This window comes from Tachyglossus aculeatus, chromosome X3, assembly GCF_015852505.1.
Source record: "Tachyglossus aculeatus isolate mTacAcu1 chromosome X3, mTacAcu1.pri, whole genome shotgun sequence".
Taxonomy (NCBI): domain Eukaryota; kingdom Metazoa; phylum Chordata; class Mammalia; order Monotremata; family Tachyglossidae; genus Tachyglossus; species Tachyglossus aculeatus.
The window spans coordinates 12,756,253-12,775,536 of record NC_052099.1 but is presented as its reverse complement, the minus strand read 5'-3'; the positions used below and the strand labels follow the sequence as shown (position 1 = coordinate 12,775,536).

The following is a 19,284-nucleotide window of genomic DNA, read 5'->3' as shown; positions in this document are numbered from 1 at the left end:
CACAGTGCCTCATTCTCGTTCTCGACTCCCTGCCTCTGACCACTTGTTCGTGACCTTCCTTTTGTCTGGGACTCCCTCCTCCTTCAAAATTCCGTACCACAGCTCCCTCCGCCTTCAAAGCCCTCCTGAAAACCTTCCTCCTCTAGGAGGTGATCCTCAGATAATCCCCTCCTCTCAGTTTGCGTCAATCCAACAGTTGCCCTTAGCACTTTTTTTCTAGATCTCTATCCCTAGCAGTTAGATATATCTCTTGTTTTGCAGTAATTTATACTCTTCATGTATGTATTTATTTTGCCCTACTCCTGTTACCCACAGCTCTAGTGACGTTCTTTCTCTTGCTTCCACTAGTTGTAAATAAGTTGAGTCTTTCTGTGTCCCTGTCAGATTGTCAATTCCTTGAAGGCAAGGACCATGTCTCCTACTTTTACTGAACTCTTCAAAGCGTTTAGCAGTGAAAACTCAATAAATAATAATAGTAACGATGGTATTTGTTACGCGCTTACTATATGTCAAGCACTGTTCTAAGCACCGATATTACTAGTTGACTCATTAGAGCCACTAACAGGTAAATTCCGAAATTTTTCAAACAGACATTAAATGAAATAGCATGTAGATTCTATATTTTTTGTTCAAACCAATGTTAGGTTGACTCCATGCAGACTTGATCAGAATCACCTGTAGACAAATTCCTATCGAAAATCAACTGTCTCAGTGAATTGTGCCTTATATTTCTCATGTCTATAGAGAGGATAATAATATCCAGACTTAAATAAGGGCAAACCTCACTGATTCCCAGTTCCGGTAATGCGGTGCTTTACTGATGTGGGTGGGTATGCAGTAAAGGGATTAGAAATCAGTGATCAAGTGGAAAGGAAATGGAATTGTTATGCTTTTAAGTCATCAAAGCCTCATAACACTTACTCTCTACTTATTTCACAAGGATGTTGGGAGGATGGATGAAAAAATAAACAAGGATCATGCTGAGCTTCAGATAAGAATGTTAGGTTAATTCAAGCTGGGACTGTTAAAAAATAACAAACAACAATCAGGGACTATGAAGTGCTTGCATTGAAAAGATGGTGCTGTATTTATTGTTTCTAGCCAGTCCTGAAATACAAACAGAAACAGGTGCATTTCAACAGAGATGAGAAGCAGCATAGCCTAGTGGATAGAGCACTACTATCTACTTGTCTCTACCTTGTCTCTATCTGGCTTGTATCTATCCCAGTGCTTAGTACAGTGCCTGGCACATAGTCAGTGCTTAAAAAATACCTTTCACTTGAGCTTTAGTATTAGGGCCAGAAATGGACATCTCTAGACTCTTCACCTGGGGGGTGGCTTTTTGACTTGTTCTCTGCAAGCACTTTGCTTTTCCTAACTTAGTTCTAGTATTGGGCCTCTGCAGGTTCTTCCACTGACCCCAATCATAGGAGGAGTTAGACTGTGTCTTGGACCAAAAGATGCAGGGTTTTTGACCAACTGTGACTGATTTAATCATTAGCCTTCAAGGGGATTTGGGTGGGCTCATCAGCCTGAAGGGATGATCATGGTTTACTTCCCTTTTCTCCCTTATGTTTGTTCAGAGGTGTTGGTATAAGGAGGTAACTAGAAGCATTGGCAGCATGAAGTCAAGTTGACCTAAAGAGACTCAGAGTTAAGATCACTACCCCTCCCAATTACACTTGGAAGACCATTAAGATTGGATTGCATCCACTGGAATTTTATATATCTTTGTTTTATGCAACAGACTTCAGTATTTTCTTATGGCTGAAGCCTTGGGCATTTCAAAGGTACAGTCTGGAAAGTGCTCAGTAAATACAATTGATTGCTAATACTGGAAGACACCCGAGCCACTATAACACAGTTCTAGAAGCAGTTACAATCTTCTGAGTAATAATAGTAATAATGGTATTTGTTCAGCACTTACTACGTGCCAAGCACTGTTCTAAGCACTGGGGTAGGTAGTCAGGTAATCAGATTGAACCCAATCCCTGTCCCACATTCATTCATTCAATTGTATTTATTGAGTGCTTACTGTGTGCAGAGCCCACATGGGGCTCACAGTCTTAATCCACATTTTACAGAGGAGGTAAGTGAGGCCCAGAGAAGTTAAGTGACTTGCCCAAGGTCACACAGCAGATAAGGGGCAGAGCAGGATTAGAACCCACACCCCCGGGTATTAAACACCATTTGCAGATGCAGTCCTGAAGAATCCAGGGTAGGTTGAGATGCACATGCACTGGCAAATCCTGAATATTCTGCCAAAGATTAGGAGGGCTCATTCTGTCTCATCAAGTCTCCTAGGCATTCCAGTTTTTTGTTCCTACTAGCATTAACCCTTATCTTGCTGGAAAATGGTGATTCTCAGTCAGCTGAGCTAAATCAGGGAAAAGAAGAGAAATGATGCAGAAAGGGAGAAATGGAGCAGATGGGCAACATAATTAGGTTCTATGCTCAGACTTAAGTCTAAATTTCAGGACTATTTCTAACATTAAACTCCATGTAGTAGAAGCTTGCCCTTTTAAAGCCCGTAGAGTTCTGAGACAGTGCAGTCTCTCAGGAAATTTCTCAGCTGTCTAGTGAGTTGACATTTGATTGATAACTGTACTCATGTGGGTTTGAGGATGTTAATTGAACAGATCCCTAGTCAGGTGTAGTGTGAACCAGGAATGCTTTACTGAATTACACTAGTTCCAAATACAATAGCCACTTCTGCTCAGCATAAAACTTCATTACTATGTATGTAGTAATTTTTTTTGTAATGATATTTGTTAAGCTCTTCCTATGTGCCAGGCACTATACTAAGTGCTGGGATAGATACCAGCAAATCAATCTGGACACAGTCCACATCCCACATGGGACTCACAGTCTTAATCCCCATTTTATAGATGAGGGAACTGAGGCACAGAGAAGTGAAGTGACTCACCCAAGGTCACACAGCAGACACGTGGCAGAGCCGGGATTAGAACCCAAGTCCTTCTGACTTCTGGGCCTGTGCTCTATCCACGAGGCTACACTGTATTGCCTTTGTAGTCAAGGGCGATGCCATTGACAGTGAATTTTCCCTACATGTGTGGACACAACAGAAGAGGTGGATGCATGACTCAGTTTCCTGTCACAGGGGCTGTTTGAGAGGTTGTCCTGGGGACGTGTTGTCTTCAGCTTCATCTTAGTCTCATGATAGTCCTGAAGCTTCTACTCTAAAAGAGTTACACCTTTCTTGATTGTAGTATGCTGGGCTGGGCTGTCTGCCACAGCTACCACCATGCTGCAATGAGCTCAGCCTGCTTCTCATCAGGCAGCAGTGGCAGAGGACGATGGCCGGAGCCTCGGGAACAGCAGGGTGACTTGGAAGATCGGTCCTACGGGATTCGTGGAGTCGCTGCTCGCTGAGCCCCAGAACAAGCTTTTTCCCCTGACTACCTACCAGGGTGACTGGGTGAAGATGGCATAATCCAACTTGGGGCCAGGGGCAAGAGGCACCTCTGGTCCTAATCTGGAGCCCCGTAGGGTGGCAGAAACCCTGGCCGGTTCCAGGCCTGGCCTGGGAAGCCGCTGCTGGCTGGAAGGGGATAACATTGGGGTCACCATTTGGCTTCACTTCCAGTCCTTTTCAGACTCTAAGGACTAACCACGGAGAACCCTGACTCCCTCGACTGGGGCTTTTCCGTGAACCAGAAGAGCTAAGGCACTCCTCCTTTGTGCTCCCCATTCCCTACCTACCCCCCATTTAAGCCAGTCAGTGGCAGGAGTGCCATTTAGATGTCCTGTTCTTAGTGTTGGGTAATGACTACCGATGAAGAGAAGTGGTAATCGTAGCAGCACGTATTGAGTTCTCACTTTCTGCGATGCACCATACTCAGCGCTTGACTGGTAATAATCATTATGGGATTTGTTACGCGCTTTTTATGTGTCGAGTTCTGTTCTAAGCGTTGGGGTAGATACAAGTCAATCAGGTCAAATACAGTCCCTGCCTCACGTGGGGCTCACAATTTAAAAAGGAGGGAGACCAAGTATTGACTCTCCATTTTGCAGATGAGGAAACTGAGGCCCAGAGAAGTGAAGTAACTTGCCCAAGGTCACACAGCAGACAAGTGGCAGAGCCGGAATTAGAACGCATGACCTTCTGACTCCCAGGCCCGGGCTCTGTCCAGTACACTATGTTGCTCACTGTACGGTGGTAAATCAGAGTTCCCAGAGTAGTAGTACTCACTTCGCGTCGCTGCTGAATATCGATGGAATGGGGCAAAGGGAGGTGGAGGTGGAGAGGAAAAGAAGAGAATCTTTCCTTCCAGTGCTGGGCTGTTTTCTCCCCAGTTTCCACCAGCCGAACAGCAGCAGCCTCTGGTAACGGCTCAGCTGAGCCACGGTGGCTGCTCCCCAAATGTCAGTGAAAATTGAGGCAGAGGTTGGATTCTGGACTTAGTGTTCAGGCTGGGTCAATCATAGTTAACATCCCCTGAAGGTTCAGTGGAAGAGCTCCGAGGCCGTGCCATTAACGGTGAAGTTTTCAGTCTAAGGAACAACCTAGGGCATTCCTAATAACTAGCCGGCTACAAAAACGGCAGCAGCTACCATGGCAACCACCTGGTGGGTCATCTGGGCTGGCTTTGGACATTTGACTGCCCTGAGGTGGGGCAGAATCAGCTCTCACCTTCTCACGACCCTTGTTCCACGTGACGTCATTACTTCACGCTGCTTGCAGTTTGCAGGGCATAAAGCATATGACATCTGCCTGGATCCCTGAACCTGGAGTGTTTCTCTGGAGAGACTCCTGTCCCGTCCCGTCTTGCTCCAGGGATGGTACGTATTCCTTCCAGGTCCCCGTTCACACAGGGACTGCTTCTAACTTGGGCAGAGGGAGGTTGGGGGCTTTCAAATTTCAACCATGGCTAGGCCAAGTCTCCTGTTGGGTGGAGGGTTCAGCTGCAGTTCCCCACTCCCCCCGGTCCCTCCCCAGCCCAATCTTCCCCACACCTCCTGGCTTCTGTCTCTGTCTACCCAAAGGCAGAGTCCAGGAAATGCAGGCGATGATCTCGGGGTTCGGATCCCTGGTGGGGTTCTGGCTTGGGGGTCCTGATCTTCCCCATGGTGGTGGTGGGGAACCCATGTGACTAGCTGCGGCCAGTGTGGCTTGGAGAGCGGATTGGGCTGCTTATCTGCCAACTCCATTGCTTTTGTGTCTTTGGGGTGTGAGGAGCCCAAATTGAATGCTTTAAAGCCAATGGTATGGAATTTCTGTTTGATGCAAAAGTGGACGGGCAGCCATTGGAGGTTCTTTAGGAGTGGGGAGACATGGACTGAACGTTCTTTGTTGATAAATGATCCGTGCAGCCGAGTAAAATATAAACTGGAGTGGGGAGAGACAGGAGGCTGGGAGGTCAGCGATGAGACGGGATAGGATAGGTGCTTGGATCAGCAGGGTAGCAGTTTGGATGGAGAGTTTGGTGGATTTTAGCAATGTGGTGAAGGTAGAACCGGCAGGATTTGTTGACAAATTGAATATGCAGGTAGAATGAGAGATGAGTAGAGGACAACGCCAAGGCTATGGGCTTGTGAGAGAGGGAGGATAGTGGTGTTGTCTACAGTGTGGGAGGACAGTGGGAGGACGGGGTTTGGGTGGGAAGGTGAGGAATTCAGTTTTGAAGATGTTTAATTTGGGGTGTAGGCAGGACATCCAGGTAGATATGTCCTGAAGGCAGGAGGAAATGTAAGACTGCAAGGAAGGAGAGAGGTCAGAACTGGAGATGTAGATTTGAGAATCATCTGAATAGAGATGGAAATTGAAGCCATGGGAGTGAATGAGTTCTCCAAAGGAGTGGTGTAGATGGAGAATAAATGGGGACCCAGAACTGAGCCTTGGGGAACCCCCCACCCCCATCAGAGGGTGGAAGGCAGAGGAGGAAGGAGGAGCGTCAGAGAGACAGGAGGAGAACCAAGAGAGGACAGTTGAAGCCAAGAGAGGACAGGGGAAATGAACCTTAGGTTCAAGGAGTCAAAGGCTACTGAGAGGTCTAGGGAGATTAGGTTAGAGTAGAGGCCGTCAAGATTTGGTGAGAAGAAGGTCACTGGTTACCTTAGAGAGGGCTGTTTCTGTGGAGTGAAGGGGGTGGAAACCAGATTGGAGGGGATCTAGGAGAGAATTTGAGGAGAGCAAATGGAAGCAGCAGGTATAAACAACTCTCTCCAGAAGTTTGGAGAAAAATGGTAGGAGAGAGATGGGGAGATATCTGGAGAAAGCTGTAGGGTCTGGGGTGGTGGGGGTGGGGGGGAGGGGTTGAGGATAAGGGTTGTGTAAGCATGTTTTAAAGAAGTGGAGAAGCCATTGGAAAATGAACAGTTGAAGATGACAGTCAAGGAGGGAAGAAGGGAGGGGGCAAGTGTTTTAAAAAGATCTGAAGGGACGGGATCAGAAGCACAGGTGGAGGGGATAGATTTAGAGAGGATGTGAGAAATTTAATCTTGAGTTACTGCAGGGAATATAGGGAGAGTTGAAGAGGGTGGGGGGATTGGAGAGGAGCTGGGAAGATTTTAGGGAAATCACGCCTGATGGTTTCAATTTTGTTGAAACAGCAGAAGTTAAATCCTCTGGTCTCCCTTTTCCTATCTCCCTTCAACTTCAGCTTATCTCATTTAAAGCACATATTCAATCTGTCACCAAATCCTGTTGGGTCTACCTTCGCAACATCGTTAAAATCTGCCCTTTCTTCTCCACCGAAACTACTACTATGTTGATCCAAGCACTTATCCTATCCCACCTTGACAACTGCTTCAGCCTTCTCACTGACCTCCCTGCCTCCTGTCTTTCCCACTCCAATCCATATTTCATTCTGCTGCCTGGATCACTTTTCCTTGAAAACGTTCAGTCCACACTTCCCCACTCCTCAAGAACCTCCAGTCATTGCCCATCCACCTCCACATCAAACAGAAACTCTTTACTTCAAAGCACTCAATCACCTTGCCCACTCCTACCATACCTCGCTCATTTCCTACTACAATTCAGCATGCTCGCTTTGCACCTCTAACACCAATATATTTACTGTACTTCGATCTTGTCTATCTCATCGCCAACCCCTTGCCCACATCCTCCTTCTGGCCTGGAACTCCCTCTTGGGATCCAACAGCCAATCACTCTCCTCACCTTCAAAGCCTCATTAAAATCAGTTCAATTAAGTTGTATTTATTGAGCACTTACTGTGTGCAGAGCACTGTACAAAGAGGTCTTTCCCGAGTAATCCCTCATTTCCCCTACTTCTGCTCCATTCTGTGTTGCCCTTGCACTTGGATTTATATCTTTAAGTATTTGGTATTCACCCCAACTTCAGCCCCCTAGCACTTAGATCTATAATTTATTTCTTTTAATATCTGTCTCCCCTGGCAGACTCTAAGTCCCTTGTGGCCAGCGTGGGCAGGGGACATGTCTACCAACTCTATTATACTCTCCCAAGCCCTTAGTGCAGTGCTCTGCACAGAGTGAGTGCTCAATAAATGCACCACGTAGTAGACAGAACATGGGCCTGGGAGTCAGAAGGTCATGGGTTCTAATCCCAGCTCTGCCACTTGTCTGCTGTGTGACCTTGGGCGAGTCACTTCACTTCTGTACGCCTCAATGACCTCATCTGTAAAGTGGGGATTGAGACTGGGAGCCCCATGCGCATCCGGGACTGTGTCTGCTCCGATTTGGTTGTTTCCAACCCAGGGCTTAGTACAGTGCCTGGCTCATAGTAAGCGCTTAACAAATACCACCATTATCATTATGATTATTAATAATAAATATGATTGATTCATCCTACTTCTCCTACTCCCTATCTCCTTTCCAAATAAGGCTATTTGACATGCCCCGGCCAACCTCCAGATGTAAATCCTGCTCTCTCTCTCTCTCTCTCCCGCTTTCCTCTTTCTCACCCCGCATTCCCTGACAGCAGGAAGCAATGCTTTGGGACGGGGCAACATCCGAGGCAGCGAAGAAAGAGCATCTGTAGCCCTAGGCCTGATCATTTCCTGCCGAGGGAGTTTAGCGGGAGAAAGGGGCGGGCCGGGGAGCGAAGCCTCAGCGGAGAAGGCGGGGTTTGTTTCGACTCTCTCTTCCCGTTCGAACGGGAGAGGAGGGAGGGAGGAGCAGGTGGTATAAAAGGAAAAAAAAAAAAAAAAGGGGGGGGGGCGCAAAGCGATCACTCGGTTTCGGAGCTGCAGGGGTAGGAGCTCGGGGGAGGACGCGCGTGCGCGCGACCGACCGCCACCAGCTGCGGCCTCCGAGCCTCGGGAAAGAAAAAGAGGCGGACACAAGGAATCAGCCTGCAGCAGTTGCAACAGCAGCAGGCTCCACCATGGCCAGCGTGGGCGGGGGGTGCAGCGGCGCGACCACCCCGAAGCCCCTGCCCTCCTCGGGGCCCCAGTCGCTGCGGGACATCCCGCACCCCTTGGCCGGCTCCAGTGGCGAGGAGGGAGCGGGGGACGCGCTCCCCCCCAGCCCGGACCTGGGGTTGCCTCGCGGGGTCGCCGACAAGGTAAGAGCCCACGGACCTTTCCCGCGGTGGCCACGTTAGGGCGGGGGGAAAAGAGGGGCGTCGAAAGGAGCGGGATTGTCTTGGCCGTGGCCGGAGGGGCGGGGGGAGTCTCTGGCTCGAGCCCCCCATTTCCCCTCCCCGGTTGCGCCCCCCCCCCATTTTCTCTCCCCCCCCCCAAGTGATGCTACGTGTGACACATCAGCAGGGAGCCGAGGCGAGGGGTGTGTCGATCGCCTGCTCGCCCCGATCCCAGTCGGCAGCGTGACTTTAGTGGCAAGAGCGAATCGGAAGACCTGGGTTCTAATTCCGCCTTCGCCACTTAATAATAATAATAACGTTGGTATGTGTTTAAGGCTTACTATGTGCCGAGCAGTGTTCTATGCGTTGGGGTAGATACAAGGTTATCAGGTTGTCCCACGTGGGGCTCACAGTCTTCGTCCCCATTTTACAGATGAATGGGACTGAGGCACGGAGAAGTGAAGTGACTTGCCCAAGGTCACACAGCTAAGTGGCGAAGCCGGGATTAGAACCCACGACCTCAGACTCCTAAGCCCAGGCTCTTTCCACTGAGCCACAATGCTTCTCGAGCACACTTGTCTGCTGTGTGACCTTGGGCAAACCACTTCACTTATCTCGGCCTCAGTTCCCTCATCTGTCAAATGGGGAATAAGACTGGGAGCCCCACGTGGGACAATCTGATTACTTTGTATCTACCCCAGCGCTTAGAGCAGTGCTTGGCACGTAGTAAGTGCTTAACAAATACCATCACTATGATTATTATTATGTCTTTCCAAAGAGGGAGTTCGTCTTGACTCCCCTTCACCCTCGTCCGGTTTCTATTATCCTTCTCGGGCAAAGAAGCAGAATGGGGGGGTTGTGCTTATTTTTGCCTTTGACTGTGACTCGGTGGAACTCTTTTTTCTTCTTCTTCTTTTCCCCCTTTCCAGTTGTTCTCTGAAATAATAAGTGGAGTTGGCCCGGTTGCAGGGGTGTGGACACATTTGCGGGTAGGGGAATAACTCACGCCTCTCAGTGACATAGTATGGTGCCAAGGGGTAAGGTCCATTCATTTCGTAAAGACTGCATTTCCAAGTAACTCCGTTTCCTGGTTCTTGGAACTCCAAAGTAACAATTACGGCTTATCGGGGAAGACTACGAAAACCTCAATGTTCTGAGGTTTATCTTAAGCAAGTTCGCATAATGAGAGATCTGAGCTTGGCTCGGCCACTTTGCTGTGTAGCCTTGGGCAAGTCACTTAAGTTTGTTGTGCCTTAGTTTCCTCATTTGTAAAATGGGCATGAAGGCTGTGAGCCCCATGCAGGACTGGGACGGTGTCCAACCTCATTTGCCTGTATCCACCCCAGCTGTTAGTACAGTGCTTGGAACATATTGCTTAACATACCATTGTTATTGTTATCTGATAAAGAGTAGTGCGTGTGTTTTTAAGGGAAAGGATCAGTTTGAATTTTGACTTGAGCCTTGGTTTGGGGGCTTGTGGATTTCTAATGGCAGGTAAAAATAGGTAAATATATTATAGTTTATTATAGGTAAATCCTCATGGATTTACCTCTGATGTTTTCAGTTCAGCAAATGGCTGACCGAAAGACTGGCAAATGTTAGCCTTCTCTCTTGTGTGTCTCAAACTATGAGAATCCCGTCATCTCATTTCTGTTCCGGAGCTAGCTGAGCCTGTGGAGAGGCTTGTAGGCGTTCACCCGTATCCTGTTGCTTGCCATTTCAGTGCAAGTAGTGGATTTGCTTGCTGGACTTATTGGGTAAAGGTGGTTATTGCTACTCGGTCACTAATTCCAGGAATTAAAGTAGGTCCCAGCAAGTGCAATAAAGACTTTTTTTTCATCCACTTTTGCTAATCCTAAATGAACTATTGGACTTCTGCAGTCAGTGGGCAAGTTGTTTCTCTTTCTTTCTCTTCCCCCAAGAGACACACACACACACACACACACACACACACACACACACAGAGTCAGATTGAAGGTGGCAAGAATTCTACATAAAATCGAATAAAACGTTTAGACCTCCAAATTGGAGAAATCATTACAAAATACAAATGCTGAATCTAGAAAGGCACATTTAGCATAAATTTGACTGACATACCCACAGTAAAAAAAAAAAAGGGGGGGGTAGAAGGCATTGAAATCAAACATTTGACGTTGGTTTTGAAGGAATCTAATAATGTCCATTGTTTCATGGTTACTTTAGTGGTGCATCTAGCAGTGGCAGTTTCTCCTGGCTTGTTACCAATCCACCACTATCAGTGCTTAGAACAGTGCTCGGCACATAGTAAGCATTTAAATACAATCGTTGTCATTATTATTACACCAAAATTTCAAACTTACATTTTTTTTCCAATTTCAATTCACTTAAATAGCATAGAGCGGGGACCTTCCCAATGATACTCGTTTGTAATTATGAACAATTTCGGTATATGTAATTGTTCATAATTACAAATGAGTATCATTGGGAAGGTACCCCCTCTGTGCTTGCAGTAGAACTCGGGTGTGTCTGAAATTCCAGCTGAAATGTGTGGAACTCAGGTGTGCCTGATAAATTCCAGTTGAATGTTATGGTTACTGATTCTGGAGCTGTTTTAGCACTTAATTACTGCAGTTATACTGAAAGGAAAGTACTTTCACTAGTTGGAGAATGGGCATGGTGGATGGAGGGCTCTTCTTTCCTGCCTAGTTACCGAGAGCAGTGGTATTATTAATCATATTGAGCACTTACTGTGTGCAAAACACTATACTAAGCACTTGGGAGAGAGTAGCCACCTCCTTCTTCGGAAGCCTTGCCTTTTCTCTCCCCGTCCCCCACCTCTGCCAAGGGGGAGCGGATTGGAGGAGGGGAGGTGTGGCCCAAACCTGCATTACCACCCTCCTGGGGTCGGATTTATCATGGTCATGACATGAATGACGGTAATCCAGTAAGGGTATCTTTGCAAATGGTTGACTGTCCTGTTCAGTGCCAGAGAAGTAAATGGGCCACATTCTTTGCCAAAGCAACAGCCCTGAAATTCACTGCCTCTGAGGGACACCTGACCAATAGAAGTGGTGGGCAAAGCAACACGATGACCGACTCTGGAGTTGGGGCTATGAGCCTCTCAAAGCTTCTGCTCACAACGGGCTGTGCTAGCAGTGAGAGGCAGCATGGCTTAGTGAATAGACCATGAGCCTGGGAATCAAAAGGACCTGGGTTTTAATCCTGGCTCTACCACATGTCTGATGTGTGACCTTGGGCAAGTCACTTACCTTCTTTGGGTCTCAGTTACCTCATCTGTAAAATGGGGATTAAAAGAATGTGAGCCCCATGTGGGGCAGGGACTGTTTACAACCTAACTTGTATCTGCGCCAGTGTTTAGGACTGTGCTTGGCACATAAGTTCTTAACAAGTCCCATTATTATTTGTCTGCCACAGTTATCTTCCAGTTTGCAGGTGACATTCAGTATTATCTGATCAATATATCCATTTTACTGTCCTTAAAACATTTCTTCTGTCAACCTTCTCTTATATAACAGCTTTTTAGGCATCTTATTGTCTTCCATTTTCTCATGTCACACCCAGCAAAATTGGGATGCTAGGAAATTGACTTGGTTTTAGTACTTCATTGTCTGAGATCCCGTCTAACCAATTGTTATTGAGTATGATCCGATAGAGCATGGGCCTGGGAGTCAGAAGGTCATGGGTTCTAATTCCAGCTTTACCTCTTTTTTGCTGTGTGACCTTAGGCAAGTCACTTAACTTCTATGTGCCTCAGTTTCCCTCATCTGTAAAATGGGGATTAAGACTGAGGTTTATGTGGGACAGGGACTGTGTCCAACCCGATTATCTTGCGTCTATCCCAGCGCTTAGAACAGTGCCCGACACATAGTGAGCACTTAACAAAATACCGTAATTATTGTTGTTATTCAAGGAGTCAGATGAGGTGTCCAGTTTTCACAAGTGTGGAAAAGATTGGCCAGCACTACAACTCTTTAAATCTTCAGCTTGATATGCCACTACATTCTGCACACAGTAAACGCTCAATAAATGCGACTGAATGAATTCTGACAGTCTGCCAAAAGATGTACTGGTCTTTTTGATTCCATTTTCAACCTTATGGTCTATCACTGTCCAGGCTATCTACGTAGCAGAATTCCGTGCCTATTTTCCACTGTCTACGGCCAATATGGATCTTTAAGGTGCATGGGAGGGTTTTTCCTGGTCCAGGCTTTTGTTCAAACATATCACTTCATAGTGCCAAGCTGTTTACAGTCATTTACAAGCTTTCTTGGGTGTGTGCCTCCAGGGCACTGTCATCAGCATCTAATAATTCTAGAACAATTGTCTCTAGGACTTTGTATGATGCTAGTAGCCTGCTGAGTAGAAGAGTTTTCAGGAGGATCAGAAGCATGTTCTATTGTCAGTTCAGTTCCCAGCCACCTCTATCACAGATGATTAGAGTAAGTTGAACAGGACTGGACCTATTCCAAATCCTTGCTTTACCTCCCTGGGCACAGGGATTGGGTTATACATGGCACCCTCGTCTCTGATGTGACTAGGCATGTTGTCATGAAGCTAGCTCATAATCTCAATTTCCCAGGGCAGCCAAATGTAGCAAAATCATTTCCAGAGTCTGGATCTGTTAGACTCTTTGAATGGTTTATGAAGATTCTATAGAGGTTTGCTCCTTGCACTGATGTGCTGTAAAGATCATTTCTGCTGTACCAAGTAGAGATCCGAAACTACTCCTTATGGGCAGAGAACATGTCTACCAACTCTGTTGTATTACAGTCTCCCAAACACTTAGTGATCTGTATGCAGTAAGTGCTCAAATACCATGATGAATTCTGGGCATTCATTCAATTGTATTGAGCGCTTACTGTGTGCAGAGCACTGTACTAAGCACTTGGAAAGTACAGTTCCACCAGCATTCTTCATTCTCTAGTTCAGAAGGACTGTACCTAAGATTTTATTGACCACAGAAAGTAATGAGATGCCGTGATCATGGTCACACTCTGATCTTCCACTTTTTATTCGTGAAAGCAGTATGGTCTAGTGAAAAGAGCTTGGGGCGGGGGGAAAGGAGCGGTCAGGAGACCTGTTTTCTAGTCTCAGCTCTGCTACTATCCTGTGATGATGTTAGGCTGGGCCTCAGTTACCCCATCTGTAAAGTAGGGATGATACCTGTCCTTCCTCCCTCTTAAACTGTGAGGCACATGTGGGACAGGAACTGTGCCTAATCTGGTTCTTATATAATAAGTACCATAAAAAAGATGGTGAGGTCTCTGCGATCCTGTTGCATTTTATCTGTTGTTTCCATTTAGATAGCATCTTCCTACGGGATGTAAAGTCATATATAGTTACATATACTATATTTAGGCAAATAACATGGTTTAAATGTATCCAAGGGACCTGTGCACCCATTTATGCTTCCATTTGATGGTTTTTGAACTATTTAGTGGATAGAGAAGCATATTTAGGTGCAAAAGTCAACATTTTTTTAAGGCAAGTGGAAACCAGGAAAAATGTCTGTTCCTCTTAACATGATCTGGTTTTCTGGGTTTCATACTTGTGTTTTCTTGTCCTGGATTTGGCTTTTCCAAGGTTTTGAAAGCTGCTGTATGCTTTTTCTGTCATCTATTTTTAACTCTTCCATTTTATACACATAGTTCCCTGTTGTCCCTTATCTGTTGCAGCAGGAAAGTTACCTTTAGCCTTTGGTTCTTGACATTGGTATCAGTTTGTTAAGCAGTTCAAACATAGCCATTTTAGCAAACTAGGTGCCTTTGGGCAGAGTAGCCAAACAGATGTTTCAGGAGAAAGTGTTTTGGCTTTTGAATTCACTTCCTATTGGGCAAATAAAATTGTTGGGGTTTGTCATGCAGTAACTGAAGTGGCAGGTGAGGAAAAGACTGAACAATGGATATGCACAAACAATGGTATTTGAGTGCCTACTGTGAGCTGACCACTGTACTAAATGCATGGGAGAGTACAGCAGCAGTAGTAGAAATGGTCTCTGCTTTTAGGGAGCTTACAGTCTAGTGGAGTCTCCTTCCTCCTGCTGGCAAGATCAGACCCAGGGAGCAGGGCCTCCCATAGCTACTTTAATTTGCCATGCAAAATCCACAAATGCAGTAATTCCCATGAACCCCCAGAAAGTACAGGTTTCAGCAATACTCAAAGAGGATAACATATGCCTCCCACATATGTCGCTTTCTCTTGTTTCCTTCCCTCTGCCCTGGGGTGTGTGTGTGTGTGTGTGTGTGTGTGACTAGAACCCTGCATGACCCAGATCTGTCCAGTACCATCTCTTCCAGGGCCCAACTGGCTAGGTTTGAATTAGCTGGACTGATTGCTCAAGCCTCCCCAATTTCTCTTTTCAGAACAATAGTAATGGCATTTAGGCACTTACTATGTGTCCAAGCACTGTCCTAAGTGCTGGGGCTGATACATGCCGCTTCAGTAGTGCGGGTTGCAAGACAGTAGCTGGGAGATGCGGCCCTTAGATGCCGCAGTTTGGGGATATGGGGCTCTAGTGAGCATTGGGTGCCGGACTCTCTGATGCTTGAGAGTAAGGCATTTTGGAGTGGCTAATAAGTGACAGACACACTTCAAAGTCCCTGAATGTGGCAGCCAACTTGCCACTCACTGGAGTACTGGGGAAACAACAAATATTAGTCAAGGAAACCAAGGATAACCTATCCATTTGACTTGTTGCGTCTGATCTACAATCTTAGGAAGAGCCCCCTGTGTAACTCACTGTTTTAGCCATTTGTTGTCACCTGTGGTAGATATTTCTATCTCAAACTCCCCCCCCCGCCCCCCATCCCTTCCCCCCCAAGAAAAAAAGTGAATTCTGGGCATGGTTGGCAGTGCCACTGAAACCTTAGGGCTTTTCTCCCTGTTTAGGTGATGCTGAGAGTACTGCTAAATGCTGTCATTCTAGCAGGTGGAGACACCCATCTCCCCTATGCAGCTGGGAGAAAATTGCTTGGCCCTTTTTTCAGCCTAAGGTTAGCATTCAAGTAGGCTTTTCAGGCACATGCAAGTTTTAATTTGATTCTGGAATTGGTGAATTTTATAAAAAGATCATTTAAACCCTAAAAGTTCATACTTTCCGGGTTGTCTTTTGCTCAAATTAATGAATTGGGAGGAACGAGTGTCTTTTCAATGTGACAAGTCAACAACCATGTGGACTAATGTTATCATGATGCTTTTAGATTGATTTTTCTTTTTATATTGTTAGGAATGTTCAGTTCTATTGCTCAAGTGGCAGTTAGATTTCAAATCCAATAAAGTCTGGTTAAGCTGCCATGAATGTGGTGGATCAGAATATGCTTTCAACCACTAGACTGTGAGCCCCATGTAGGACAGGGACTGTGTTCAACCTAACTCAACTTGTATCTACCCCAGTGCTGAGTGTTTGACACATAGGCACTTAATACATACTATTTTTTAAATGGTATTTGAGCACTGTATTAGTAACCTGGGAGAGTACAGTACAACAGAGTTGGTAGACATGTTCCCTGCCCACAATGAGCTTACAGTTTAGGGGGGCTGCTCTGGGGAGACAACTGAGTTTCCTCATCTCCAGAAGTGGGAATATAGAGGCAGTGTAGGGGCAGGGACTGTCTGTTGTTGTATTGCACTCTCCCAAGTGCTTACTGTGTGCGAAGCACTGTACTAAGTGCTCAATAAATATGATTGAATGAACAGCAAGAGTGTCTGATTATGGTCTCTGGGTTCTACAAGGCATCATCAATCTGAAGGTAGACCCAAATGGCACTGCATCTGCTAATATTGATTCCCCCTGCCACCCACAGGCAGAGCCTTGACAGGTAATGTCAAGCTGAATATCTGTTTACTCTATTTTGTGTTATATCTATGTTCCTGCTTTTACTTTTTGGTGTGTTTTGGCCATTTTGTGTACTTTTGGCTCCTCCATTAGATTATAAGCTTTTTGAGGACAAGGGCTGCGTCTTTTGCTTCTACTGGTTCTATTACTTCTGGTATAGTAACTACACCAGTAGGCGGCCAAATGTTGGTGATGGGATCCTCGTCATCATCGCTCTTTCTCTAAAAAGCAAGGGCCTGAGTTCTAGACTCATCTCTGCCACTTACCTGCTGTGTGACCTTGGGCAAATCACTTCACTCCTCTGGGCCCCAGTCCATCGTCTGCAAAATGGGGATTCAGTACCCATTCTCCCTCCTACTTAGTGAGCCTAATATGGGACCTGATTAATTTGTATCTACCCGAGCACTTAGTACAGTGCTTCGCACACAGTAAGAACTTAACAAGTATTAGGTATTATTATGGGATGCTCAGGTCCATGACACAACTCCCTAATGCTCCTGAGGCTTTCCTCTGCAAGTTCTTTGGACACCTAGTTCAAAATGCAGAAGTAGAACAATCAGTGACATTTATGTTAGAGTACTGTGGAGAGTGTTTGAAACATCCTGGAGGCAAAAGCTAAGCTGTGGGGACTCTGGGAAACATGCCACTGACTTGGGCACCCCCTGTTCCCCCAAGAAATTGGCAGGGGCGAGTGCTGGGAGATGTCATAGCACAGCTCCGTAGAGTTCTTTTCTTTATGGTATTTGTTATGCGCTTACTATGTGCCAGGCCCTGTACTAAGTGCTGGAGCAGATATCCAGTCAGGTTGGACACAGTCCACATCCCACATGTGGCTCCCAGTCTTAAGCCCCTTTTTACAGATGAGGTAATTGAGACAGAGTCAAGTGAAGGGATGTGCCCAAGGTCATACAGCAGACAAGTGGCAGAGCTGGGATTAAAAGCCAGGTCCTTTTGACTCCCGGGCCTGTGTTCTATCCACTAGGCCTCGCTTCTTAAGCTTGGGAGGATAGAGGTAACATCATGTTTACCGTCACTCTTGTCTCATATATTTGTATTCTTTTCTCATGTATCCTTTGCCAAACCCATCTCCCCCTCACTCTTAGTTTGTAAGCCCCTTGGGGGCCATTTTCTGGGTCTATATCTGGTTAGTATACTCCTTTCCCAAGGCTTAGCACGGTGCTTTGCTCATAGTAAGCATTTCATAAATACTGTTACTACTTCCCAAGTGCTTAGTACAGTGCTCTGCACACAGTAAGCGCTCAATAAATACGATTGAATGAATGAATGAATACTACTAAAGCTGGGCACTTTTCTCCCCAACCAACCAGAATATAGCGAGAATTTACTATATTGCTACCAGCCCTTTTCTCTCCTGTTTTTTGATCTCTGTGGCCATTTAGTCATGAGTAGTGGATAGAGCACGGGTCTGGGAGTCAGGTTATGGGTTCCAATTCCGGCTCTGCTACTTGTCTGCTGTGTGACCTTGAGCAAATCACTTCACTTCTCTGTGCCTGTTACCTCATCTGTAAAATGGGGATTGAGACTGTGAACCCCATGTGGGACAGGGACTGTGTCCAACCCACTTTGCTTGTATCCACCCCAGTGCTTAGTACAGTGCCTGGCACAGAGTAAAAGCTTAACAAATACCATTATTATTATTATGAAGTTCAGAATGGGAACAATACTTTTCATACCCTTGGGAAAACAAAAATGACTTTCTTTTTTTGAAGTGTCATGTTTGAGAGCCCCTTAGCTGCAGGTTAAAAAAAAATGTTGCAGTTTCTGGGAGTACTAATTAGAACCAATTATAGCATGAGTAATTTTTTCCAGTGCCTAGGAAAACTGGCTGTGGAAAAAATTAGGTGTGTGTAATTGGAAAAGTTCACTGTCCTATAGAATTGGACCTAATGATCTTATTAATATTGCCATAATTGCTCAAATCTGTGTCAATAAAAGGCTTCCCCTAAATCTACTGAGTATCAACTTAAGCATGCCCTGTTGGCTTCAAGGCTCACATCAGCAAATGTAAAGGAAATATTTTTATCCTTTATTTCACATTATTGCACTAATGTTGGACAACCATATGCTGTACAATCAAACCACATGATGCAGCTGGGTTGGGTTTTTCATAAAAACAGGCTGCATTATAGTAATGATGGTATTTGTTACGCACTTACTATGTGTCAAGCACCATTCTAAGCACTGGGGAAGATACAAGGATGTCAGGTTGAGTACAGTCCCTGTCCCACATGGGGCTCACAGTCTTAATCCTCATTTTCTAGATGAGGTAACTGAAGCACAGGGAAGTTGTGGCATTTCCTATAGACTTACATACAAATAGGTTCCAGTCCAGAACCAGCCCCAACACAATGGCCAAGCTCTATAGGTAAATTTTAAGAAATACCCCCCCCCCCCAATAATTTACATTGAAATTCCTTGCCTTTTCCCCCTCCCCGTTCCTAGCAGCTTTTCTGACACAAACCACACCCATCCCCAACATTATTTATTTACTTATTTTTGCTGGATCTTCAAGCTCTGCATGTAAGTCAGTTCCCTTCCCGCTTTTCCCAGTCCCAAATGATTTTTTAATAATAATAATTATGGTATTTAAGTGCTTACTATGAGCCAAGCACTGTACTAAGCACTGAGGTAGATACAAGGTAATCAGGTTGTCCCATGTGGGGCTCACAATCTTAATCCTCATTCTACAGATGAGGTAACTGAGGCATAGAAAAGCTAAGTAGCTTGCCCAAGGTCACACAACAGACAAGTGGTGGAGCCAGGATTAGAGCCCACATCCTCTGACTCCCAAGCCCGTGCTCTTTCCTCTGAGCCTTGCTGCTTCTTGGCTTTTTTTTTTTTTTTTGATTAGTAGGGGGCCCCTAGTGATGGCTGGATGTCTTGCTCCTGCATCCCATCTAAGAG

The 19,284-nt window shown here is 45.8% G+C and overlaps 1 protein-coding gene across 1 annotated transcript in view; it reads left to right on the top strand.

The window, feature by feature from the left end:
* The first annotated feature begins 8,193 nt into the window (after window positions 1–8,193).
* The window catches only part of SNX30 (sorting nexin family member 30), a 112,038-nt gene continuing 100,947 nt past the window's right edge, over window positions 8,194–19,284 (top strand). The window contains exon 1 of the mRNA XM_038770230.1: window positions 8,194–8,507. Within this exon, the coding sequence (XP_038626158.1) occupies window positions 8,328–8,507 (180 nt within the window). The 5' untranslated portion in view covers window positions 8,194–8,327. The remainder of the gene's footprint in view (window positions 8,508–19,284) is intronic.